Raw genomic sequence first — 27826 nt, 5'->3', positions numbered from 1 at the left:
ATTATATATTATTATGTAGTGATTGAATTCCAATTCATATATACTTATACTTTAAATATTACTTGAACTTAGTTATAGCATAAGATAAGATTTTTAACATGTAATGCAAAAGATATATATAAAATATATTTAGTATGATAAAATAAATACAACGCTGTAATCCCAAATTGTTTGGATTATTTGATTAGTATTATATACATATATAAATATATATATATAATTATCAAATAGTATAAATTAATAAAATTGCATAATACTAAACTTATGGATTTTTATTGAAAAGTCAAAGAGGATCACTTCTCCAGCTAACACATGCATACTTTTCAAATTACATTGTACCTTATTTCTTCCTATATATACAAACAAGTTAAGCCACGAATTGCCTATCCAAACCCACAGTGTCAAGGCTTCAAATATGAGACACAGAAAAAGCAATCTTGTTCCTTTCTCTTTGTTTCTCTGTGTATTAGTCACAGACACAGCCATGTCACAAAACAGTACGGTCCCCATTAATGTGGGTGTGATTCTCAACCTAGATAGAGAATTTGGGATGATGAGTTTGAGCTGCATCAACATGGCGCTTTCAGACTTTTATGCCACCAACTCTCACTGCAAAACCAGGCTCATCTTAAACACCAGACACTCCAAGGGGGACGTTATTGGTACAGCCGCTGCTGGTACGTAAAACTACACCTCCCTCTCTCTTTCTGTGGTTGTTTTTTTCAATGATTTCAATTAGTTAAATCAGAAATCAGTCCTAAGTAGGATTCAGTTATTATTAAAAAACAGATTTTTAATTCACTTGGTCAAATTGAGTTTCACCGTATGAATTGGTCAAAACTAATTTGACCAAATTTTGAATGTTTTTTGAAATTTTAATTATTTTTAAATAATTAGATTATTTTTTATTAGATTAGATAAATTTCTAAAGATTTGTAAGGGAAAATAAGTTCAAAAATAAAATAAAAAAGAAAAAAGTATCATATATCCATTAAAATGTCTTCTATAAATAATAATTTACAGAATTATATTTTTTATGTATCATGAGATTAAAACTTTTTTATTTTAATTGTTTCATTGAAATCAAATGAATAATTATTACTTTTTAAAAATGATATATTTTAATCTCCATAGGTGTGAGTATCTTGACTGATTTGATTTTTAACAAATTTTTAAGTAAAATCTATTCATTATAATTTGATAATAAGTTGAACCGATCAATTATTTGATTAAACTAGTTGAACCATGAACTAGTGAGATAACTGGTTCGATCACTAACTCAGTTTTAAAAACATTAGTTTTTTTTTTTTTTTTCATTTTTGCTATAGCATGATACACAAACATACCTAAGTATCTCTAATGTTTTTACGGGACATGTCTATTGAGTTTCGTATTAACATCTTAAATCTCTCCTATGTTTTGTGGACATAGGATTTTTTAGAAGTGTTACACACACTCACATACTCTTCTTTATGATTTTTTCTAGTATCCATGACCTTGTTAAGTAATATTTACTTTTCCATTCGGTTCGGTTCTAATTGATTTGATTTGATCCAAATCTGATTTAATATCATAAGATTATATTTCCTTTCCAGATTACACTGTAATACTATAAATTATACAATAGTTTATCAATAATATTCATTCAGTTTATAACTCAATTTCGTAACTCTTACATGGTATTAAAGCGGTAAACATCCTTCTGTACTTTCTCGTAAGGCCATTCAACTCTGACATATCCCTACCATTTCTCAGCGTATTGATATCTTTATCAAGGGATTATCTCATGAGCATTTTTTTCCTTGTGTTTTCAATTGCAACTTCTAGAGTTATCGTTGCAATTACAAAAGAGTGTTAAAAAAAATTTACTTTCTTATTTGGTTAGATTTTGATTAGATCTGATTTTGATTGATTTGATTCATTCTGATTCTAATTTAATTTAATTCTGATTTGATATAACTTTGATTTGATATGTATTATTTTCGTAAAATTAGTTTTTATTTCCAAATTATACTATAATACTATAAATTATATAATAATTCATTAATAATATTCATTCACTTTGTAGTCTAATTTCATAACTACAAACCCAATGCGTGGACTCTCAAACTCCTTGCATTTACACCCTTCCAACAAACAAGCACGTTGACTCCTTTGGAGACAAAACCGCGTAATCAACTACCTTGTGAAGCTTTGTTCAGAGAAATAGTACATTTTGAAGAATGAAAATTAATATAACCAATTAAATTATGTATAGAGTTTGGTATTTATTGTTAGTATTTCGTCGATTCTAGAAAGCCATCAGAAGCCAAACCCAGAATTAGATTTTCAGAAGAAAAATAACGAAGGCAACGTAATACTGATTAAACAACATATATAGTTGACCATTGGAAAACATAATAGAATAATAATAATGTAAGAGTTGGCCACAAATAGTTATACGGGTGTTTGATTTTGAGAATATTTTATTATCAAAATTAAAAAATTATCTTAAAAATAAATTATTTTAATAATTATTGGATATAAATTATTACTATATTTGATAAAATTTGAAAAAAATTAGTAGGTATAAATAATTATTATATTTAATTAAGGTAATAAAAAAAATACTAATATTATTATTTTATTTAAATGTCCTTAGGTATAATTATTCTAAATTTTTTTATATTATTTGTTATATTAATTGAAAATAAGATTATTTTTGTCTTTAAAAAATTAATAAATAAGGACATGGTCATAATAAAATCAACAGTATCTTGATAATGTTTTAATACTTAAGATGGAGGTGATAATCAGATTACCCCTTATATTACTTATTATATCACTTTTGTTAATAAAAAATTACTAAAATATTTTATTAATTATAAATCAAACAAAATAATGTAAGTAATAAAAGATCGATTATCAAAATAATTTTTAATCTCCTTTAACCAAACACCCCTTGACATATTCACGCTATTTTAAACATCATAACTATTATATATTAACTACTTTAATATGTATAATAAAAACCTAAATAAACCAAAAAAATATAAATAATATAAAGTTATAAAGATATGTTAATATTTTAAGTAAATATATTAATATAAAAGAACATAGATGGAGATGGGGATGATGATAGAGATAGGGAAAGGGGAGGGGCAGTAATAGGAAGAGACAAAAAAGACACACATATATCCTCGTTTTTTATTATAGGGTTTTTTTTTGTCTCCTTTATTTTTATTGAAAAATCCACTTTTCATTAAGGTCAAAGAGGGTTAAACCCTTAAATTTGAGTCAAAATTGTCATCTCTAGATAGACACTAATTGGAGTTTTGGACTTATTCTATTCTAGCAATTTTAGGATTTTCTTGAAAGAAAAGAATTCCAAATAGTGTTTAGTAATATGACTTGTTAATTCGATAAAACATAATATAAAAAAATATTAGGTTAGAATTGAATTTTTTGACACAAAATTTATTTTGGATCATCCCGACATAACTCAAAATTAAATCGGATAATATTAGAATTTATACAAAAGCATTCGACATGACACAAATTGACTCGAATATTTTAGATAAATGTTACTTTAATAGATTTTGTTAGAAATAAATTATAGACATTTTGAAAAACAATATCAACAACAGTTGAAATCTTTATAGATTGCATATAGTTTTATCTTTATATAATTATAATTATGCATATTATTATTTATTTTTATATAAATATTTTATTTTATTATTAATTAATAAGAATTTAATTTGGTAAGTAAAACTATAGATGTATTTTAGAGGTCTTACTCATATTATAATTACATATTGTATCTTTATAGTAAAAATTTTAAATATTTACAAATTGTATATAGTTGTATTTTTCTATGATTATAATTATTTATATTATTTTTATTTTTATTTGAATATTTTATTTTATTATTAAATAACAAGAATTTTATTTAATTAGTTAAGTTATTGACATATTTTAAAAGTTTTAGTATATAAATTTTTAAACTATTTGTCAATAAGACAAAATGTTATATTATATGTTTTATTAATAGTAGTTGAGATAATTTGATGAAAAAATTAAAATGATAAAAAATATTTTAGAGAGTGCAAATAATAGATAATTTCAAGAAAATTTAGGTCGGATTGGATCAATTTGAATATTAAAGAGCTGGGCTTGGGTTAAAAAATTTTGACACAATTCTAAATCAGATCAAGTTAGAGTTAAAAGTTTTTAACACAAAATCTAAATTGACACAATACGAATACAATATGGTAATATAAATTGCCAGGTCTAGTTGGGTGTAACTTAATTTTAAATGAACTAAGTCATGCATATGTATTTTTTTCTTTTTAATGTATGACTATTTATTTTATTGCTTTCTTTTGGTTACAGTTTGATTAAAATCAACTCATTGAACGATTGTGTTTTGTCTGAACTTATTACTTTGTTTGTCTCAAAATTATAAAGAGTTTAGCCACTTTATAAGAAGCAGTTAAGCTTAATTATCAGAACAAATTAAAGTGATTTGGACAAATGGCTTGCCAATAACTCATTAATCATAAAATGATAAAGCATAAAGATTAACAAATCAATGTGATTAAAAGTTACTTAATTTTTAATTTAAAATTATCCAACCATATCATAACACATTAAAGTTTGTTAAAGGAATTGTTTGAAATTGGTGTAAATACATGTTTATAAATTAGAAATTTAATTGGAGAGAACCCTTTTGCTAATTTATCAGCTCTAGACTTGATAAAGAATGCGGAAGTGCAAGCCATAATAGGACCAGAGAATTCCATGGAAACCAACTTCGTTATTGAACTTGGAAATAAATCTCAAGTGCCCATTATCCATTTTTCTGCAACAAGCCCTTCTCTTACTTCCCTCAGAAGTCCATATTTCTTCCAGGCTAGGCCGAATGACTCTTCTCAAGTTGGTGCCATAACCTCCATTATACAAGTCTTTGGTTGGAGAGAAGCTGTGCCTATTTACGTGGACAATGAGTTTGGTGAAGGCATTATACCTTATTTAACTGATGCATTGGAAGCCATTAGCACACGCGTCCCTTACAGAAGTGTTATTTCTCCGGTGGATTCCGACGACCAGATTGTTGAAGAGCTTTACAAGTTAATGACCATGCAAACTAGAGTCTTCATTGTGCACATGCTCCCTTCTCTTGGCTCTAGGCTTTTTACTAAAGCAAAAGAGATTGGAATGATGAATGAAGGCTACGTTTGGATCATTACTGATGGACTGACTGATCTTTTGAGCTCCTTGCAGCCTTCTGTGATTGAGTCAATGCAAGGCGTGTTGGGGGTAAGGCCTTATGTTCCAAAAACTAAAGCGCTGGACAGTTTTCGTATTCGATGGAGGAGAAAATTCCAGCAGGAAAATCCAGGCCTTGTTGATGCCCAACTGAGCATTTTTGGACTGTTGGCTTACGATGCTACAATGGCACTAGCCATGGCAGTTGAGAAAGCTGGTACTACAAGCTTTGGCTTCGATAACACACATGTTTTGGCCAATGCAACAGACCTTGAAGCAATTGGCGTCTCCAAGAATGGTCCAAAGCTCCTTGAATCATTATCAGCAACAAGATACAGAGGTCTTACTGGAGATTACATGTTTGTTGATGGACAGTTGCAGACGTTAGCTTTTCAGATAGTCAATGTGAATGGCGATGGAGCAAGAGGGATTGGAATTTGGACTCCAGGGGGTGGACTAATGAAGAAGTTGAATTCAACAAGTACAAATTCTACTTCAAAATCTCAGCTGGGAGCTATTATTTGGCCAGGAGACTCTACATCTCTTCCAAAGGGCTGGGAAATTCCAACTAATGGGAAGAAATTGCGCATAGGAGTGCCGGTGAAGAATCATTACAGTGACTTTGTAACAGTCACAACAGATCCAAGTACTAAGACAACAAAAGTCACTGGTTACTGCATTGATGTCTTCAATGCTGTAATGCAAGCATTGCCATATGCTATCGGTCATGAGTTCATTCCCTTTGCACTGCCTGATGGCTCTAGCGCCGGCTCCTATGATGATATGATCTATCAAGTCAAGCTTGGGGTAAAAGCACTTATCCTTCCTAGCTTCATAGTTTTTATTTGTAATTAAAAGACTTCATATAACAACACAAAGAATTTGGAGCACATAACTATGTACACCCAGTTTTGAGCATTCAATTGGGCAAAATTATATATCATCATGTAATCATATGATAAATAACCCATTTGAATATTCAAAACTTGGTGAATATAGTTTTATTAAAGAATTATATGTTCATTATTGAGTGCAACAATATTATGAAACATCTAGACAAATTTCATATCGACAAAACATGTAAGAGATACTAGGATGTATATATATCTTATATCGTTTGAGAATGATAAGATAAGATTAATTAAATAGTTTATGAACTTCTAAACTATCATACAAGCTTGTGTATATTGACAATGAGTCAGCCTATTTGACCATAATGCTAGACATTAGGAGTGAATTGACTTGGATAGTGGATTGGATGACTCATTTGATTCCTTTTTTGTGGCTATGAACAGAAATTTGATGCTGTGGTCGGAGATATTACAATTGTGGCCAACAGATCACAATATGTGGACTTCACATTACCATATACCGAATCTGGAGTATCAATGATTGTGCCAATCATAGATGACAACAACAAAAGTCCATGGGTGTTCCTGAAGCCCTTGTCATGGGACCTTTGGGTTACAACTGCTTGTTTTTTCCTTTTCATTGGATTCGTCATCTGGGTCCTTGAGCACAGAATCAATGAAGATTTTCGCGGCCCACCTGAGCATCAAGTTGGAACAAGCTTCTGGTTCTCCTTCTCCACCATGGTTTTTGCACAACGTACGTAATTTCTTTCACCATTTTAGCTGCAAGGCAATTCTCTACATTGATGCTGTTCTTTTATTATCTTGAATGGCGTCTGCAGGCGAGCAGGTGTATAGCAACATGGCTCGGTTTGTGTTGATTGTATGGTGCTTTGTAGTCCTCATACTCACACAAAGCTACACAGCTAGCTTGACATCACTCCTCACAGTGCAAAGGCTCCAGCCAACTGTCAGTGATGTAGCGGAGTTGATAAAGAGAGGGTTAAATGTTGGGTATCCAAAGGGTTCTTTCGTTCTGGGGATCGTGAAACAATTAGGTTTTAAGGACGAAAATCTACTGGTTTATAATTCAATAGAAGAATGTGACGCCCTTTTTCAGAACGGAACTGCAAATGGCAGCATAGCTGCTGCTTTTGAAGAAGTCCCATACATTAAAGTGCTTCTGGGAAAATATTGCTCCAAATACTCCATGGTTGACAGAACATTTAAGACAGCTGGTTTTGGCTTTGTAAGTTCTCTAAACTCTATCCGTTTCTCGCCTATTAATTAGTGGTGGTTACGAACTGAGTTGAGTCAAAATATTTTTAAACTCGAGTTTGATTCAAATAAAAAATAATTTAATTCAAACCGGTTAAGTCAAAATTAATAGATGGTTAAAGTTTGGTTCAAATAAAAATTATTTAGTTCAAGTTTAATTCAAAATTAGTTTTATTTAATAGTTCAAAACCATAAATTGGATTTGTTGTTCAGATTAATGGTTCAAATTTATAACTTATTGATAAAAAAATGTTGTTTAATCAAATAATGGGTAAAACCATGTCATTTAACATTTGTTTAACATAATTCAAATTAAATTACAAGCAAAGGGTTTGAACTGAATTAAACCATCTACTTAACTCACGAGCCAAACTAAGTCAAAATCTCTCTAACTCAAATTTGATTCAATTTCAAAAGAAATCAAGCGTTTTAACTCAAATTCAGTTTAAATTCAAACTAAACGAATTTGAACCAAACTGCACTTTCACGTCCAGCACTACTCCTACTTTGCCCTACTTCTCATGTAGCTCTCTTTTCATTTGTTGTGTTGCAGGCCTTCCCGCTTGGTTCTCCTCTAGTCCCAGACGTTTCCAGGGCGATCTTGAATGTGACCGAGGGAGAAAAAATGAAGAAGATTGAAGATGCATGGTTCAAGAAGTACAGCTGCCCGGACCCCAGCATCGTAGTTTCTTCACGCCTTGGCCTTAACAGTTTCTGGGGGCTGTTTCTCATCGCTGGCATAGCTTCAATCTTGACTCTCATCATTTCCATGGCCATTTTCCTTCACGAGCACAGGGAAGTCTTGAAAGAATCGGATCCCATTCGTACTTTGTTTAGAATCTTTGTTTCAAGGGACCTCACTTCACATACTTTCAAAGCAAAAACTGGCATTCAAGCCCACCATAGTTCGGGGGCTGCTACTAGTACTATACCTTCTCCATGCAATCGCTACCCAGCAAGTCCCTCAAGCTTTTCACAGCACACAGATCAGAATTTTGCTTTCGATGGAGAACAAAGAACACCTTCAACTGAGCATGGAAATCCAAATCTTAATCCAAGTGATCACGCAGCTCAAGATATTGTCCCTGCAGAAGAACACAACTAATTGCGGATCGTAGACTGATTAAATTGATTTTGACATTCCAATATATTAATTTCGGTAGTCCATAGACTACGACCTTGATTAGGTCCTTGATTACAGAAATCTACTTCTAATCTTTGTTCAGTCCAGTCTGGCCGATAAAACTAGTAAGTCAGTAAAATTTTTTGCTTAAAATCCGTGTAATAAAAATGTTTATATGGTATAAATTCAATTGAAGAGAAACCTTCTGCTTATTTTACAGCTCTAGACTTGATAAAGAATGTGTAAGTGCAAGCCATAATAGGACCAGAGAATTCCATGGAAACCAACTTTGTTATTGAACTTGGAAATGAATCTCAAGTGCCCATTATCCCTTTTTCTGCAACAAGCCGTTCCTCTCACTTCTCTCAGAAGTCCATATTTCTTCCGGCCGTGGCAAATGACTCCTCTCAAGTCGGTGCCATAACTTCCATTATTCAAGTCTTTGGTTGGAGAGAAGCTGTGCCCATTTATGTGGGAAATCAGTTTGGTGAAGGCATTATACCTTATTTAACTGATCCATTGGAAGCCATTAACACGCGCGTCCCTAACAGAAGTGTCATTTCTCCAGTGGCTTCCGACGACCAAATTGTCGAAGAGCTTTACAAGCTAATGACAATGCAAACTAGAGTCTTCATTGTGCACATGCTCCCTTCTTGGCTCTAGGCTTTTTGCTCAAGCAAAGGAGAATGGAATGATGAATGAAGGGTACGTTTGGATCATCACTGCCGGATTGACTGAATTGTTGAGCTCCTTGCAGCCTCCTGTGATTGAGTCAATGCAAGGCGTGTCGGGTTTAAGGCCTTGCGTTCCAAAAACGAAGGCCTTGAGAGTGTTTGAATTCGATGGAAAAGAAAGTTCCAGCAGGAAAATCCAGGCCTTGACGATGCCCAACTGAGCATTTTTGGACTGTTGGCTTACGATGACAAGACCCATACTGACCAACTAATCTTATAATATCCTAATACTCTTATGGGACTTAAGTGGCCAAGATGCATCCTATAAAACTGTTCAAAATATTCTACAACATCTGCATATATATAACACTTTATTATAATATCATATCTAAGCCTCCTACCTTAACATAATTACATACAAAACATCCTGATTTCCATTTCAAAATCTTGAGGTTAAATTTTAGTTAAGCCTCCGACCTTTCAACATTTACATAACTTTCTCAGAGGATCCATATAGACATTTGAAAAATAAGACACCTACTAAAGCTCTGATTATTAGCAATTTATTCATTTATTTTTGAAGCTCTCACCAAACAATATCTTGAACTGTACACCACTACCAATATTCTTAAGGAGAAATTTTGTTATACCTGGTGGATATTCCCTCTATATAGGTAGAGTAAGGAAGAACTACCATACCCGACATAATCTTATTTGAGCAGAGCATTTAAAAATCTGTCATACTTCACGTGAAATACTGCACAAACAAAATAATTAAAATATGTCATACCTAACATAAAATATTGCACAAACAGAACAACTGGAATTTATTATACCTAACATAAAATACTACACAAGTAGAGCAATTGAAATTTGTCATACCTAGTGTAAATTACAATACAGGCAGAGCAAATAAAATTTGTCATACCTGACATAAATTACTGTATACGCAAAGTAATTGTCACATGATATGCATTAGCAAAGAATATCTCAATGATACTATCTTTTAGTACCATATTCATAATATAATAACTCAATAATAAAATTTAGAATAATTGTCATAAGGCAACCACCACACCAAATTTCTACGTTCAACTCTATTGTCACTTATAACACCAAACTAAGCAATAGTCAACTATACAATCATACTCGTTACTGAATTAAAATTTCTTTCCATTCTTCGGCTACACACACATCAATAATGAGTTATTCAACAAGTTTCAATCATCCATAAACTGAATTTAAATCCCATTCAACTCTACAACCTCACAAAACATCAAATTAAATAACATTAAGCCATTTTGGTTTTCCCATAGAACTGAATTAAATATCTTTCAACTCTACAACCATACACAACATCAAGTCAATTTACACTAAACAATTTAAATCACCTCAAGAATTGAATTAAATAATTTTAAGCTCTACAGTTACACAAAACATCGAATAAATTAACACTTAACAATTTCAATCACTTGTAAAGCTAAATTAAATCTCTTTGAGCTCTACGACGACACAAAACATCAAATCAATTAACACTTAACAATTTCCATCATCTCTAAAGCTGAATTGAATCTCTTTGAGCTCTACGGCTACACAAAACGTTAAATCAATTAACACTTAACAATTTCAATCACCTGTAGAGCTTAATTGAATCTCTTTGAGCTCTATGGCTACACAAAACGTTAAATCAATTAATGCTTAACAATTTCAATCACCTGTACAGCTAAATTAAATCTCTTTGAGCGCTACGGCTATACAAAACATTATTAACTTAATAATTCAGAAATTATAGTCATACCATAATTGAATTAACCAACATGAAAGTTCTATCGTTTGTAAGGAGATTTTTATAAAATATATCATATCATTTGTCAAGTATTTAAAATAAAGACTATAAATTTTGCTTAAAGTAAAAGCTATAATTAAAAATTCTGTATCCAACTCACAGATTTGAGTAGACCCAAAGTCGGTGCAGGAATTCCTGATGAATCTTCCTCCTTCCTCACCTATTTAAACCAATTTGAAGTAATATAGTTAGAATTTTGGAAATTCCCAATTTTGAACAATGAGCTTAGCCCTAGAATTTAAATTGAATGAAATGGAATACCCTATGTCTTTTTCCTATAAATTCTTTCTTTGCTTTCTTCTCTTCTTCTTTCTTTTTTTTTTTTTTTTTGTTCTCTTCTCTTCCTTTCTCTCCTATTCTTTCTCTCTTTTCTCGCCTCTGCTTCTGTGATTCCCCGTGACGAAGAAGAAGCAAAATGCTTTATTTAGTGAAAGAAAGGAAAATCTCACTAAAACCCCATACTTATGAAAAATTTTAAAAGCCAAAAATTTTCGCATATGATTTTTTTGGCTTTGACTTTGACTTTCTGCCAAGCACAATTTACCCCTTAACACACAATTTCTGTATTTCAGACGATGCTACAATGGCACTAGCCATGGCAGTTGAGAAAGCTGGTACTACAAACTTTGGCTTCAATAACACAAATGTTTTGGCCAATGCAACAGACCTTGAAGCACTTGGCGTCTCCAAGAATGGGCCAAAACTCCTTGAATCATTATCAGGAACAAGATTCAGAGGTCTCACGGGAGATTACACGTTTGTTGATGGACAGTTGCAGTCTTTAGCTTTTCAGATAGTCAATGTGAATGGTGAGGGAGCAAGAGGGATTGGATTTTGGACACCAGACGGTGGACTAATGAAGAAGTTGAATTCAACTAGTACAAATTCTACTTCAAAATCCCAGCTGGGAGCTATTATTTGGCCAGGAGACTCTATATCTGTTCCAAAGGGCTGGGAAATTCCAACAAATGGGAAGAAATTGCGCATAGGAGTGTCGGTGAAGAATCGTTACAGTGACTTTGTAAAAGTCACAACAGATCCAAGTACTAAAACAACAACAGTCACTGGTTGCTGCATTGATGTCTTCAATGCTATAATGCAAGCATTGCCACATGCTATCAGTTGTGAGTTCATTCCCTTTGCTCTGCCTAATGGCTCTAGCGCCCGTTCATATGATGATATGATCTATCAAGTCAAGCTTGGGGTAAAAGTTCTTATCCTTCTTAGTATTATAGTTTTTATTTGTAATTAGAGAGTTTACATAACAACACAAAGAATTACCTAGTTTTGAATATTTAATTTGGTATTCAAATAATGTATCATCACGTAATTATTTAATTATATGATAACATATTATTTAAGTATCTAATTAGGTATTTAAAACTGAGTGTATATAGTTTCATTGAAGAATCATATGTTCATAATTTATTGTAAGAGGCATTATAGAATACCTTTATATAAATCTCATATCTACGTAACATAAAAAAAATGTTAAATATATATAGATATCTCACATCAATTGGGATATTAAGATAAGATTGATTAGATAGTTTGAGTTTTTAAAGTATTAACACATGGATGGGCAAACATCTATAACCAACAACGCACATCTCTATTGGACCAACATGTTAGACATTAGGAGTGAATATAGACTTGATAGTAGATTGGATGACTTATTTGATCTCCTTTTTGTGGAAATATGAACAGAAATTTGACGCTGTGGCGAGAGATACTACAATTGTGGCCAACAGATCACAATATGTGGACTTCACATTACCATATACCGAATCTGGAGTATCAATGATTGCGCCAATCATAGATGACAACAACAAAAGTCCATGGGTGTTCCTAAAGCCCTTGTCATGGGACCTTTGGGTTACAACTGCTTGTTTTTTCCTTTTCATTGGATTCGTCATCTGGGTCCTTGAGCACAGAATCAATGAAGATTTTCGCGGCCCACCTGAGCATCAAGTTGGAACAAGCTTCTGGTTCTCCTTCTCCACCATGGTTTTTGCACAACGTACGTAATTTCTTTCACCATTTTAGCTGCAAGGCAATTCTCTACATTGATGTTGTTCTTTTATTATCTTGAATGGCGTCTGCTGGCAAGCAGGTGTATAGCAACATGGCTCGGTTTGTGTTGATTGTATGGTGCTTTGTAGTCCTCATACTCACACAAAGCTACACAGCTAGTGAAATACCCAAATCTTGGTTATAGGTGAAACTAAAGGGGGCTATACGAAATCTTGCCCACATATGGGGGTTAAGTGGAAATTTTCCTTTTAATTGCTAATAAAAGTCAGTAGCCTTTTCTTCTTCAGCAAGAAGAAAAGAAACAGAGCACAGACGGGAGAAAACAGAGAAAGAAAGGGAAAGAAGAGAAGGGAAGAAAGAAAATAAAAGAAAGAAGAAGAAAAGAAAGAAAAAGAAGGAAAGGGAAAGGAAGAGAAAAGGGAATAGGGTATTTCATTTTTATTCAAAAAAAAAAATTTTAGGGTTTGTTATATTTACTCAAATTAGGGATTTCCAAATTTTTGATCATATTGTTTCCAATTGGTTTGAATAGGTGAAGAAGAAGGAAGATTTGCAAGAGATTTCAACTCTGATTTAGAGGCTACCCAAATCAGTGAGTGGGAATAAACTTTTATTCCTTTATGATTTTTTTTGGGTATAAATTTTATTTATAGTTTTGTGAAACTTTATAGTATTTATTGTGAATCCTTGAAAATGGTAGTATGGATTTGGTGGAAATCTCTCAAAAATAAAATAAAATAAAATAGTTTTCTTTATGTATGTTATGGAATTAGGATTTGGGTGGCTATAAAGTAAAAGTTACATTATTCAGTGGATTTAGAATGTTTAAATTAAGTTATGTGGTGACCAAGTGAATTCTAGAAATTATTAAATTGCTGTTTTGTGTTGTGGTTGAGTTGAAATTGTTTAGTTGAGCTTCATGTGAGTTGGAAGTGTTTAGTTGATAATTTATGTGTGATTGAGATTTGCTCATGGTGATTGTGGCGCTTGCCAATGAGTATTGTTCTAAACAAAAATTGATATGGTGGAAATAAATTATATTATTTGAATGTTCTGGTTATTACCTATTATGCGATTAGTGCTCTGCCTGTGCTATATTTATGCCAGGTACGACAAATTTAGATGCTCTGCCTGTGCAATATTTATACAGGTACGACAGAATTTAGTGCTTTGCTTGTGCTTTATTTCATGCCAAGTATGACAGAATCGAATGCTCTGCCCGTGTGAGATTTTAGTATACCGGGTATGACAGTTGTTTTTCTTTTGCTCTGCCTAGGTGGGGACACCCCCGGGTATGACAGATTTCCTTTTATATGATATTTTGATGTATATCTTTATGTTGGAAATGGTGGGATATCTTTATATTTAAAAATCTTGATATGGAAGGAAACCTATAAGATAAAGATAGTATTGCTATTGAGTTGGAAGTGGAAATTCATAAATGATTGATTTGTTCCTATGAGAAAAAGGTAGTATGGTTAATTTCATTCTTGAGAAAATCAATTTATGAGATGATTTTGTGATGAACGTTTCAAGTTAAATGAGAAGCATGTGGTTTAAGCATAAGCATACTATTATATTTTGACATGCATTAATAATTCTCAAGGATTTAAATTTCCTACTCACTGAGCTTTTAGCTCACCCTTATAAATGTTTTCCTCCCTCCAGGACATCCTCCAGATCGTGCGGGATAGTGTTTTGTTGGGTTGTGCCACGGTGTAGCATCTTTTGTGGATGTTTTCATTTGCACGCATCTATATAAATTTTTTGTTGTTTTTTTTTTTATAAACTTGTGAAATGTTGAAAGGCCGGAGGCCTAATTACAATATTCTCATGACTTTTGAAATGAGTAAAGATGTAAATTATTTTGTCATGTATATGATAAGGCCGGAGGCCTGATTACAGGTTTATTTTATGATTTCTTGGCTTTAATCAGGATGTATTATGACATATACTTATACAAAGGCCGGAGGCCTATAGATGATATTATTTTATGTGTTAGAATATGGTGTAGAAAGGTTTTTCAAACAGAAATACAGGATGCATTTCGCCCTTCTAAGCCTATAACAGTATTCTCAGAGGTTATAGAATAGCGAGTCGGGATGGGTCCTGTCAACTTGGTATCAGAGCAAAGGTTGCAGATTCTAAGGGCATTTCAAGAAGTATGCATATAAGTTTCTAAATCATTTGAAATTGTATTTGTAGACACCAATATGAGGCGACGTGGCCAAGCTCGCATGAGACCTCTTGGGGATTTGTTAACTCCTCAAGTTGGAAGGAGGGAAAATGAACTAATAGAGGAGGTGGTAGGAGAGTCGGTTGCCCATGGACCAAATTCTCAAGTGCCACCTATTGATGTGGGAGCCGAACCAGTAGCTGAGCCAAATATGGAGCCTCCAACTGATGGGATTAATGTGGAGCAAGCTATTGGTAGACTGGCTCAATTAGTCACTAGAGTGGCTCAAAATCAGATTCCAGTACATTAAGAAAGTGTCAACACCATTGAAGAGCCAGAAAATTAGGTGCTAAAACCTTTGATGGGACCAGAGATCCTACAGTTGCAGAGTCCTGGATGAGTAGGATCGAGCGCATATTTGAGGTGATGGAGTGTTCAGACCCTCAAAAATTTCGGTTTGCTACCTTCCTTTTGGAGGGTAAGGCATACCATTGGTGGAAAATGGTACAACAAAAATATAGGGATTCGACAACAATAACTTGGGGAAACTTTTGTCAGGAGTTTTCAGATCACTACTATTCAAGGGTGTATCAAGATGCAAAAAGAAGTGAATTTCTGAGACTGACCCAAGGAAGTATGTCGGTAGAGGAATATATGAATAAATTTATTGAGCTCTCTCGGTTTGCCCTGTTGATTGCAGGAGATGAGAGAGAGAGGTGTAGAAAGTTTGAAGAAGGTCTCCGAGGGTGAATTAGAACAGTAGTGACTGCAAGCTCTTACTCAGAGTTTAGGAAATTGGTAGAAGCAGCCATGAGAGTTGAAGGAAGTCTCACCGAGACAGAGAAAAGAGAGTTTCAAGGGCAAAAACGAAGGATTAGTGATTGGATACCAGGTGGGCAGAGAGAGAGAATATAGAAAAAAGAAGGCAAATTTTCTGGACAATCAAGTGCATCCTTCCAGAGTGTGAGATCCAAATTTCAAGAGGGTCAAAGACAGTTTCAAGGGCAACAGTCAATGGGGAGTAACACTTGGAATCAAGGGTCTTTGGGAAGTACACCTCAAGATAGTAAAGGTCAACACTCTCAATGTAATAATTGTGGAAGATTCCATTCGGGACAATGTCAGAGAGGGGCCCTAAGTTGCTATCATTGTGGACAAATTGGTCATTTTAAAAGAGATTGCCCTTTGTCATCTCAAGTTGTGAGTGTCACTAAAGGATCAGTCAAACAAAATTTTCAAAGGAGTAGTGGTCAGTATCAAAGACACCAAGGGCCTCAGATTAGAGAGGGGTCTAGTGTGGGTACTCAAGGGCAAGTTAGTGGTACTCATAGTGGCAGTAGTCAGTAAAAGAGACCGGGACGACCTCAAGCTCAAGCACGTGTTTTTGCTTTGACTCAACAAGAAGCCTATGCCTCTCCAAATATGGTTACGGGTATGTTGTTTATCTTTGACCGAGAGGCTTTCACTTTAATTGATCCTGATTCCACTCATTCTTTTGTTTCTTATGCATTTGCTAAACATGCCAATAAAGAGTTAGAGCCTTTGGAATGTAAATTGGAGGTAGCTACTCCTGTAGGAGAGTCAATTTTAGTAGAGAATGTCTACAAGGGTATCAAGGTAAAGGTGGGCATCCATGAGTTAGAGGCAAATTTGATTCCTTTGTCCATCCAAGATTTTGATGTAATTCTGGGGATGGATTAGTTAGCTTGTCATCGTGCTACCATTGATTGTTTTCGCAAGGAAGTAACCTTCAAGAAGTCGGGGAACCCAGAGTTTATTTTCTATGGGGAGCGTCGCATTATTCCTTCTTGTATCATCTCTGCTGCTGTTGCTAGACGATTCATTCAAAAGGGATATCAAGCTTATATAGCACATGTTGTAGACACTAGAGTTGATGAATCAAAGATAGAAGATATTCCAGTGGTTAGAGATTTTCTAGACGTATTCCCTGATGATCTACCTGGACTACCACCCGACAGAGAGGTTAAGTTTTCAATAGATTTGATTCCTGGTACAGCTCCTATATCATTAGCCCCTTATAAAATGGCTCCGCTTGAGCTAAAAGAATTAAAGGTGCAATTGCAAGAACTAGTGGAGAAGGGATTCATTAGGCCCAGTGTATCTCCATGGGGAGCACCAGTGTTATTTGTTAAGAAGAAGGATGGAACTTTCAGATTATGTGTTGACTATAGACAATTGAACAAAGTGACAGTACGTAATAAGTATCCACTGCCTCAGATTGCTGATTTGTTTGATCAATTACAAGGTGCTAAGGTTTTCTCTAAGATAGACTTGCGCTCAGGATACCATCAATTAAAGATTAAGGAGTCAGATGTTCCAAAGACTGCTTTCAGGACTCGTTATGGACATTATGAGTTCTTGGTGATGCCTTTTGGATTAATTAATGCACCGACAACATTTATGGATTTGATGAATAGAGTGTTTCGCTCTTTCTTGGATCGTTTCGTCGTGGTATTTATTGATGATATTTTGGTTTATTCCCGAAGTAAGATAAAACATGAAGAACACCTTAAAATGGTTTTACAAATTTTGCGAGACAAACACCTCTATGCTAAATTTAGTAAGTGTCAATTTTGGCTAGATAAAGTTGCATTTTTGGGGCATGTCATTTCAGCAGAGGGTGTTTGTGTCGACCCACAGAAGGTGGAAGCAATTTTGAAATGGGAGAGACCTGCTAATGTTACTGAAATTAGAAGTTTTCTTGGTCTTGCTGGGTACTATCGAAGATTTATTGAAGGATTTTCAAAAATCGCAGCACCCTTAACTAGACTAACTCGAAATGAGGTAAAGTTTGACTGGAATGTCGAATGTGAGCAAAGTTTTCAAGAGTTGAACACAAAATTGACTTCAGCCCCTGTACTTACCTTACCCTCGGGTACAGTTGGATTTGTGGTTTATAGTGATGCTTCTAAACAGGGTTTGGGTTGTGTATTGATGCAACATGAGAAGGTGATAGCTTATGCCTCTAGACAACTCAAGAAGCACGAGATGAACTACCCAACTCATGATTTAGAACTTGCAGCTATAGTATGGGCATTAAAAATCTGGAGACATTATCTCTATGGGGCAACTTGTCAAATTTATACAGATCACAAAAGCTTGAAATATTTATTTACACAGAAAGAGTTGAACCTTCGACAGAGAAGATGGATTGAGCTTATTAAAGATTATGATTGTTCAATCGATTATCATCCGGGAAAGGCAAATGTTGTCGCAGATGCACTTAGTAGAAAATCTCAAGGTATTGTAGCACATATGAAGGTGAAACCTTGTTCCTTGTTGATGGAATTAAGGACCCTCAGGGCGAAACTGAGTATAAGTACTTCAGGAGTCTTATTAGCTAGTCTTCAAATTCGACCCATCTTAATTGATCGAATCCGAGAAATGCAACATTTAGACCCTCATCTAGTGAAGATAAAAGATAAAGTAAGTAAAGGATTGCGGGCGGATTTTATAATAAAAAATGATGGCATGCTTATCATGGGAGATAGAATTTGTGTACCAGATCACCAGGAATTAAAGAAGGACATTTTAGAAGAGATTCATGTCTCAGCCTATGCCTTACATCCAGGTAGTACTAAGATGTATCATACCTTGAGAGATCATTATTGGTGGCAAGGAATGAAAAGAGAGATCGCAGAATTTGTTTCCAGATGTTTAGTATGCCAGCAAGTGAAAGCTGAACATCAAAAACCTGCTGGACTTTTGCAACCGCTTCCTATTCCTCAATGGAAATGGGAGCATATCACCATGGATTTTGTGTCAGGTCTTCCCCGTACCAAGAACGGGTATGATGGCATTTGGGTCATTGTGGATCGTCTAACAAAATCAGCCCATTTCCTGCCAATCAAAACCACACATTCGCTTGATAAGTTGGCAAGTATTTATGTAGCTGAGATTGTACGTCTTCATGGTGCTCCAGTATCCATAGTATCAGACAGAGATCCTAGGTTTACTTCTCGATTTTGGCCAAGTTTACAAAATGCCTTGGGTACAAAGTTGAAATTTAGCACAGCCTTTCATCCTCAAACTGATGGACAGTCAGAAAGAACTATCCAGACCTTAGAAGATATGTTGAGGGCTTGTGTGATGGAGTTCAAAGGTAGTTGGGATAACTATTTACCTTTAGCAGAATTTGCCTACAACAATAACTATCAAGCTAGCATTGGAATGCCTCCGTATGAAGCCTTGTATGGTAGAAAATGCAGAACTCTAGTGTGTTGGAATGAAATAGGTGAGAGAGTATTGCTAGGCCCTGAGATCGTGCGAGACACGAATGAAAAAATTTGTCTTATTCGCCAATGACTAAAAGCAGCCCAAGATAGACAGAAAAGCTATGCTGATAAGCGTAGAAGAGATTTGAAGTTCCAAGTGGGTGAAAAAGTGTTTCTACGAGTTTCACCTTGGAAAGGTTTACTAAGATTCGGGAAACGAGGTAAATTGAGCCCAAGATATATTGACCCATATGAAATTCTTGAAAGAGTTGGTGTTGTTTCTTATCGACTGGCCTTACCACCTGAGTTATCTAAGATTCATAATGTTTTTCATGTTTCCATGCTTCGCAAGTATGTGCCCGATCCCACTCATGTTCTTCAGCAACAACCGTTTCAATTAAAAGAGGATTTGAGTTACCAAGAAGGGCCAAAGAGAATTATTGATGTGAAACAACAAGTGCTTCGTACTAGAACCATTCCTTGGGTTAAGGTGCATTGGAAAAATCACTCGATGGAAGAAGCAACTTGGGAACGAGAAGAGGATATGCGGGCTCAATACCCGGAATTGTTTCAATCAGGTATATAATTTCGAGGACGAAATTTGTTCTTTAGGGGGGAAGAGTTGAAATACCCAAATCTTGGTTATAGGTGAAACTAAAGGGGGCTATACGAAATCTTGCCCACATATGGGGGTTAAGTGGAAATTTTCCTTTTATTTGCTAATAAAAGTCAGTAGCCTTTTCTTCTTCAGCAAGAAGAAAAGAAACAGAGCACAAACGGGAGAAAACAGAGAAAGAAAGGGAAAGAAGAGAAGGGAAGAAAGAAAAGAAAAGAAAGAAGAAGAAAAGAAAGAAAAAGAAGGAAAGGGAAAGGAAGAGAAAAGGGAATAGGGTATTTCATTTTTATTCAAAAAAAAAAATTTTAGTGTTTGTTATATTTACTCAAATTAGGGATTTCCAAATTTTTGATCATATTGTTTCCAATTGGTTTGAATAGGTGAAGAAGAAGGGAGATTTGCAAGAGATTTCAACTCTGATTTAGAGGCTACCCAAATCAGTGAGTGGGAATAAACTTTTCTTCCTTTATGATTTTTTTTGGGTATAAATTTTATTTATAGTTTTGTGAAACTTTATAGTATTTATTGTGAATCCTTGAAAATGGTAGTATGGATTTGGTGGAAATCTCTCAAAAATAAAATAAAATAAAATAGTTTTCTTTATGTATGTTATGGAATTAGGATTTGGGTGGCTATAAAGTAAAAGTTACATTATTCAGTGGATTTAGAATGTTTAAATTAAGTTATGTGGTGACCAAGTGAATTCTAGAAATTATTAAATTGCTGTTTTGTGTTGTGGTTGAGTTGAAATTGTTTAGTTGAGCTTCATGTGAGTTGGAAGTGTTTAGTTGATAATTTATGTGTGATTGAGATTTGCTCATGGTGATTGTGGCGCTTGCCAATGAGTATTGTTCTAAACAAAAATTGATATGGTGGAAATAAATTATATTATTTGAATGTTCTGGTTATTACCTATTATGCGATTAGTGCTCTGCCTGTGCTATATTTATGCCAGGTACGACAAATTTAGATGCTCTGCCTGTGCAATATTTATACAGGTACGACAGAATTTAGTGCTCTGCTTGTGCTTTATTTCATGCCAAGTATGACAGAATTGAATGCTCTGCCCGTGTGAGATTTTAGTATACCGGGTATGACAGTTGTTTTTCTTTTGCTCTGCCTAGGTGGGGACACCCCCGGGTATGACAGATTTCCTTTTATATGATATTTTGATGTATATCTTTATGTTGGAAATGGTGGGATATCTTTATATTTAAAAATCTTGATATGGAAGGAAACCTATAAGATAAAGATAGTATTGCTATTGAGTTGGAAGTGGAAATTCATAAATGATTGATTTGTTCCTATGAGAAAAAAGTAGTATGGTTAATTTCATTCTTGAGAAAATCAATTTATGAGATGATTTTGTGATGAACGTTTCAAGTTAAATGAGAAGCATGTGGTTTAAGCATAAGCATACTATTATATTTTGACATGCATTAATAATTCTCAAGGATTTAAATTTCCTACTCACTGAGCTTTTAGCTCACCCTTATAAATGTTTTCCTCCCTCCAGGACATCCTCCAGATCGTGCGGGATAGTGTTTTGTTGGGTTGTGCCACGGTGTAGCATCTTTTGTGGATGTTTTCATTTGCACGCATCTATATAAATTTTTTGTTGTTTTTTTTTATAAACTTGTGAAATGTTGAAAGGCCGGAGGCCTAATTACAATATTCTCATGACTTTTGAAATAAGTAAAGATGTAAATTATTTTGTCATGTATATGATAAGGCCGGAGGCCTGATTACAGGTTTATTTTATGATTTCTTGGCTTTAATCAGGATGTATTATGACATATACTTATACAAAGGTCGGAGGCCTATAGATGATATTATTTTATGTGTTAGAATATGGTGTAGAAAGGTTTTTCAAACAGAAATACAGGATGCATTTCGCCCTTCTAAGCCTATAACAGTATTCTCAGAGGTTATAGGATAGCGAGTCGGGATGGGTCCTGTCAACTAGCTTGACATCACTCCTCACAGTGCAAAGTCTCCAGCCAACTGTTAGCGATGTAGCGGAGTTGATAAAGAGAGGGGAAAACGTTGGGAACCAACAGGGCTCTTTCGTTGTTGGAATCTTGAAACAATTAGGTTTCAAGGACAAAAATCTACTGGTTTATGATTCTGTAGAAGAATGTGACGCCCTTTTTCAAAATGGAACAGCAAATGTCGGCATAGCTGCTGCTTTTGATGAAGTCCCATACATTAAAGTGTTTCTGGGAAAATATTGCTCCAAATACTCCATGGTTGACCCAACATTTAGAACTGCTGGTTTTGGCTTTGTAAGTTCTTTAAACTCTCTTAATTTCTTGCCTCTTCTTATTTGCTTTAGCTTCTCATGTAGCTTTGGTTAGATGTCGACGATATGATATACGCACAAATTATAATATATTGAATTAAAAATACTTTTATATAATAAAAATGTTTGAAACGTCCTGTTATCTAAATATATAAAACTATAAAAATTGCCTGTATTAGAATGGTTGATTTTCTATTCCTGAGTCTTGGGTTTCCATCAAGAAATTTTCTAACAGCTTTCTTTCCTTTTGTTGCTTTACAGGCCTTCCCGCTTGGTTCACCTCTAGTCCCTGAAATTTCCAGGGCGATCTTGAATGTGACCAAGGGAGCAAAAGTGAACGAGATTGAAGATGCATGGTTCAAGAAGAACAGCAGCCGGACCCCAGCAGCTTTGTTTCTTCGCGTCTTGGCCTTGACAGTTTCTGGGGGCTGTTTCTCATTGCCGGCATCGCTTCAAGCTTGACTCTCATCATTTCCACGGCCATTTTCCTTTACGAGCACAGGAAAGTCTTCAAAGAATCGGGGCCCAGATCGTCATTATGGACAAGGATTCGAACTTTGTTTAGAATCTTTGTTTCAAGGGACCTCAATTCCCATACTTTCAAAGAAAAAACTGGCATCCAAGCCCACCATAGTTTGGGGGCAGCCACTAGTACTACACCTTCTCCATGCACTCGCTACCCAGCAAGTCCCCCAAGCTTTTCACAGCACACAGATCAGAATTTTGCTTTCGACGGAGAACAAAGAACACCTTCAACTGAGCTTGGAAATCCAAACCCTAATCCATATGATCAAGCAGTTCAAGATATTGTGCCTGTAGAAGAGCACATTAACCCAGATCAAGAAAGAGCCTCAACTCCCTAAGCTGTTTGTGAAAATAAATCATGTAGATATTCTTCATGGCTCAAATGACACTAGCATAGTTACTGATGGAAAGTTAGAATAAATCCCAGTTATACTGGAATTAATTTGGTCAATTATTCGTTGTAATTAGTTGTAATTTCCTGTTTTGTTCCTGATTTGTAGTTTCTGTTTTAAAGGTTAGTTTCCTTTTTCTGGTTTTTTTCCTAACACTAGGGAAGACTCTAGTCCATATATTGTAATCTTTCGCTTGTGAAAATCAACAAAAAGTATTAATTTCTGCAAACTCTTTGTTCATGGTATAGAACCCCAGCTAATGAGCAGGAACAATTCCTCCGCAGAATCCACATTGTCCACAAACTCAATGGAACAAACTTCAGATTAGGGAAACTTCAAATTATGGTTTAAATTCGTTTTTCTCGTGCTCAAGGGCAAAGGGAAGGTAGGATATATAACATCATGGTTAAAGATGTCATGGTTTAGCATACTTAAGGGCAGGACACGCAAAGTGACTTTGGGTCTCTAGAAGATATAGTTTAGCATGCTCAAACGGTGTGGGATGTTTATACATACCCAGCAAAACATGCAAAAAGGGAATTTAAAATATATAACATCCTGGTTCAAGATGTCACGATTTAGCATACTCAAGTGCAAGACATGCAGAGAGGCTTTAGAGATCACAATTTAGCATTCTTAAGTAATGTGAGATATCCATAAATACATAGCAAGATACACAAAATGACTCTATTACCTATTCTAACATCCTCATCTATTAGTTTAACCCAATATTGTCTGTTTTGGACACAAAATCTGTCATAATTTTATTTTTAGTCTTTGCAACATACCATGTGTCAAGATGCCAACATCTCTAAGTGCTTTACTAATGTGGAGTTTGCCATAAGGGTGTGGATCTATTTTATGAGATGGAGTGAAATTGCCCTGAAGACAGATTCAGGTTCACTCATATGCTAGAAAAAGAGTTGATTTTTCTTAATTTTTACGAGGATTGAACAAAGCATTGGAGGTACAACGACGATTGTTGGGCATAAAGCGATTTCCCACCATCTGTGATGTCTTTGTTCAATTTCAGAGTTGTACATTGATAGCGAATAACTAGCATACTAAAGCTTAATGAAACTGCTGTTTTTCCCATCGCTTTCTTCAGTTTTTTATTATGTTTAAGCTCTATTCTCTATTCTCTACTAGAACTATAACCAATGTCAGTTATTTTGTTGAAGAAAATGGCAAGACTGTTCAGTCCTTTGTAATTTTTTCTTCAGTTCATCCCATGCTCTGATTGAGTTTTCTGTCTCTATTCTAGTAAACAGCAGCAACCAGGATTATTTTCCACATTGGCTTCCTATAAATTTATATTTCCAAAAGAAATGTTAGAGAAATTTAGCATTATTTCCCTGGTGTTACACTCCAAAGCATTTGAATTGAAGGTGAGTAATGTTATATGCACCCAGGTTTTAGCAATGTGTCATCGTGTGATCGAGTGTTACATTATCTTAAATTCAAAATTATATAATTATATGATAACACATTATTTATGAATCAAATTAAATATTCAAAACTAAATGTACATAGTTTTATTGTTTGAAGATACACATATCATTTGGAAAACAGTTACTTTGCTGAAAAAGATTTTGAGTAATAACAGACAGATGTTAATCATGTCATATTTGTTTTGGCTTAATTTTATGGTGTGACTAGAACATAAACTTTGCGTCAGAAGAAAAATCCCATTAACTTTGAAAATTTCACAGTTTCACCATATTAATACACCAGTAAAAATTCTTCACACAGTCTATTATACCTAACTACCTATAATTTCTGCATTTTCCTGCTTCACTCACCATTATTTCCAAATCTTAGCAGCAAACTAGAACCCAGAGATACTATTAAAGAGTTCTTGGGACAGACAGGAAAGAATAATAGATCTTACTATTTACAGAGAGACACTAATGGCTGAGAAGAGCATGATACATTGATTACAAAACTTTCCTATCATTTTTTGTACACAAGCATAGATTTACAAGAAGTATCATGGAAAATATTGCTCAAGAAATTCTTTTAGTTTTTGAAACATGACAGGCTTAAAAACAAAGGAGTCCATACCATTTGCATAACACTCTTCCGCGCTCTCTGACAATGCGTTTGCCGTCATCTGCATTTGCATCAATTTCTTCGTTTAGTGAAAATAAATATATATCCAACTAGAAAAGCATCATGCTAGAATCAAATTGTTCAGATCAAGCTACTATTTCTCTTTTGTTAAGAAAAATGCATAGACTTCTTAGTATCTCGAAGTGCTTTTGGCATGATTCAGTCACCACACAGACCAACTTAAATAGGTTTAATTTGTCACGATAATAAGGAGGCTAGACATAAAGAGAAACTATAGCCAGAAGAAAAAAAATCAAAATTATCAGAAATGAAAGGGTAGAAATTTTGAGGGTCGTAAAGAGCCTGAATACTCACAGCAATTATTGGAATGTGTCGTGTGGAAGAACGTTGTAATAAATCTGGAGCTTGCTCGATTCCAGCCTTGGCAGCAGCATCCCAATTTCCAGTGTCTTCGTAAGAGCGAATTATTCTTGTAGCTTGAAGGCCATCCATAACTGGCATGTGAACATCCTAACAAAATTTGTATGACAAATGGTTTAGAAGTTGGAAGCTTTAAGTAATGAACAACAAGTCAATAGAAAGCAAATGCCAGCTAAACAAAAATATTCATATTCTACAAATTACCATCAAAACAAGATCATAATCACAGCTTTGAACTGCCCGAACAGCCTCAACTCCATTATTCACAACATCTATGCTATGGCCTAACTGTTTCATCGACAGGGTGACAATCACATTAATCTTGTTGTCTTCTACAAGAAGAATCTTTGGTCTTGGTTTTATTTTGAGCAATTCCGGGCCGCTGGTAGATGTGCACTGGGAATATGTGTCAGATTTATCCTGCCTTAGACATGATTGTTTGGGTTCACTACTCCTTGCCACTGCAACTTTTTCCTCATTGGCCTTCGAGTGCATAGGGAACTCTGTCATAGGGTTTTGTAATTGATTATCCATGTCAATGTGACACTATTTACCTCTAGCAACTTTATTTTCTTTATCAGTTCCAGGGCGGTGACTAAAAGAACTTTCAGGTTCTGATATTGTCTTTGCAACTTCTGCCACAGAACAGGCATTCTCAGGTGAATTAGTCTCTTTTGGTATAACATTATCGGAGGGAAATGAGTATGCATCCTCTGCGAACCCATTAAGTTTACTAAAACCTATATTATTTGGTAATAATATTTGAGGCCTGCTGGATCCATTAGAAGAAAATAGTGAAACTAACGTGCGTCGTTGGAGTTGGAAAAAGCCAGCTGTCAAGTCATCATTTGCAGCATCATGATTAGCAATATCTGATAGCTCATCAGGATCATCAAAATTATCAGTGATTGGTGAAACTCTGTAAGGGAGTATAAAGGTAAATGTAGAACCACAGTTACACTATGCTAGTGACAGTGAGACAACTTCCCATCAGGTCAACCTATTTCAAATGCACAAGAAAGTTAGGGGAGTGATCTTGGATTTATATCAGTAAACATCTTTTGTTGTGTCTAGAATAGTTTACCAGCTGTTTGCATATTGCAAGGCCAAGTCCTGTTCCACCATACTTACGAGCATGATCCGCACTAACTTGCATGTACTTTTTAAATAGAACTGGTAAAGCACTTTTTGTGATATGGCAATAACATCAATTAATCTTTCTGTATAAGGCAGAGCCAAGTTAAATTTTGTAATGAACACTTGAAGCATGGAAGTACCTGGTATTCCATTCCAATATCGTACACGTCACACCAAATCCAAACTGTCATTTCCTGCCCCTCTAAATCTGCATTCATAGAGTTTCCGTTGTTAGCTGGGGTTCTTGGTTCATCAGCCGACAAATGGTCTTGAAAAGAACCTTCAGTATGTTTTCTATCATGAAATCCTTTTTGCTCATTGTCATTTTGAGATGTTGATTAATATTTCTTTTCCTTAGTGTAAGTTGTGGTTGTTTGATATGCTTTTGACTTATGCTATATCCCTTCTTTGGCGAAAGGGGGCTCAGTTACCATGTAAAGCTTAATTCCTACCTTTCCTTCAAAAGTAAACTTGATTGCATTGTTGCAAGGAATAAATGCATTTAGATATAGAGATTTGACTAAAATTTCAATGATTTTAAGTTTTTTGGAACAACCAGAGCCATGAACCTTACATAAATACATATTATTATTACCTAATCAAGTTGGTGAGTGTTGGGTTTTTGGTCCCTTCCTATGTGGAGAAACTCAAATTTATTTAATAAAAAAGCTTAAACCACTATCTTAATAAATTAGGTCAAAATAAGGGTTCAACATGTACATATAAATAACACAAGTCAAAATGAATAAATAAGAAAGAGAAGAAGAGACAAAAAAGTTGTTTTAGATTTTCAGTACACATTTACGAGAGATTTTCTTGTTACTCAATTATACTGTTGGATTACTCTGATTTTTGGATTGCTAGTCGAAAACTCATTGTTCTTCATTCTAAATG

The 27826-nt window shown here is 34.6% G+C and overlaps 3 protein-coding genes and 3 long non-coding RNA genes across 8 annotated transcripts; 5 read left to right on the top strand and 1 right to left on the bottom strand.

The window, feature by feature from the left end:
• The first annotated feature begins 391 nt into the window (after positions 1-391).
• LOC123193884 (glutamate receptor 2.8-like) lies at positions 392-8714 on the top strand. Its single transcript, XM_044606960.1, has 5 exons — positions 392-677; positions 4727-6057; positions 6546-6858; positions 6944-7350; positions 7933-8714. The coding sequence occupies exons 1-5, from the start codon at positions 416-418 to the stop codon at positions 8482-8484; spliced, it is 2865 nt and encodes a 954-aa protein (XP_044462895.1). The 5' UTR covers positions 392-415; the 3' UTR covers positions 8485-8714.
• Positions 7635-11396, bottom strand: LOC123193886. Of its 2 annotated transcripts, none has more exons than XR_006497163.1 (4): positions 11284-11395; positions 11123-11182; positions 9876-9933; positions 7635-8464 (listed from the first exon to the last, which is right to left on the bottom strand). It is a non-coding gene; the product is annotated as an uncharacterized LOC123193886 (long non-coding RNA). The 2 variants fall into 2 exon arrangements; XR_006497164.1 differs by having other exon boundaries at positions 8379-8464; positions 9827-9933; positions 11284-11396.
• Positions 11397-11591: 195 nt separating this feature from the next.
• LOC123194218 (glutamate receptor 2.2-like) lies at positions 11592-13050 on the top strand. Its single transcript, XM_044607372.1, has 2 exons — positions 11592-12226; positions 12730-13050. Exons 1-2 carry the CDS (start codon positions 11606-11608, stop codon positions 13048-13050), a joined length of 942 nt encoding a protein of 313 aa, XP_044463307.1. The 5' UTR covers positions 11592-11605.
• Positions 13051-13498: 448 nt separating this feature from the next.
• Positions 13499-15045, top strand: LOC123193888. The gene is made up of 2 exons (XR_006497167.1): positions 13499-13648; positions 14725-15045. It is a non-coding gene; the product is annotated as an uncharacterized LOC123193888 (long non-coding RNA).
• A 5254-nt stretch (positions 15046-20299) lies between these two features.
• On the top strand, positions 20300-21879 carry LOC123193887. Of its 2 annotated transcripts, XR_006497166.1 has the most exons (3): positions 20300-20358; positions 20464-20523; positions 21600-21879. It is a non-coding gene; the product is annotated as an uncharacterized LOC123193887 (long non-coding RNA). The 2 variants fall into 2 exon arrangements; XR_006497165.1 differs by lacking the exon at positions 20300-20358 and having other exon boundaries at positions 20374-20523.
• A 55-nt stretch (positions 21880-21934) lies between these two features.
• LOC123194217 (glutamate receptor 2.2-like) lies at positions 21935-23531 on the top strand. The gene is made up of 3 exons (XM_044607370.1): positions 21935-21939; positions 22023-22368; positions 22647-23531. The coding sequence occupies exons 1-3, from the start codon at positions 21935-21937 to the stop codon at positions 22845-22847; spliced, it is 552 nt and encodes a 183-aa protein (XP_044463305.1). The 3' UTR covers positions 22848-23531.
• Positions 23532-27826: the final 4295 nt, after the last annotated feature.

Source organism: Mangifera indica, chromosome 13, assembly GCF_011075055.1.
Source record: "Mangifera indica cultivar Alphonso chromosome 13, CATAS_Mindica_2.1, whole genome shotgun sequence".
Lineage (NCBI taxonomy): Eukaryota > Viridiplantae > Streptophyta > Magnoliopsida > Sapindales > Anacardiaceae > Mangifera > Mangifera indica.
The sequence above is the reverse complement of the archived record's forward strand: the minus strand, read 5'-3'. Positions and strand labels throughout refer to the sequence as shown.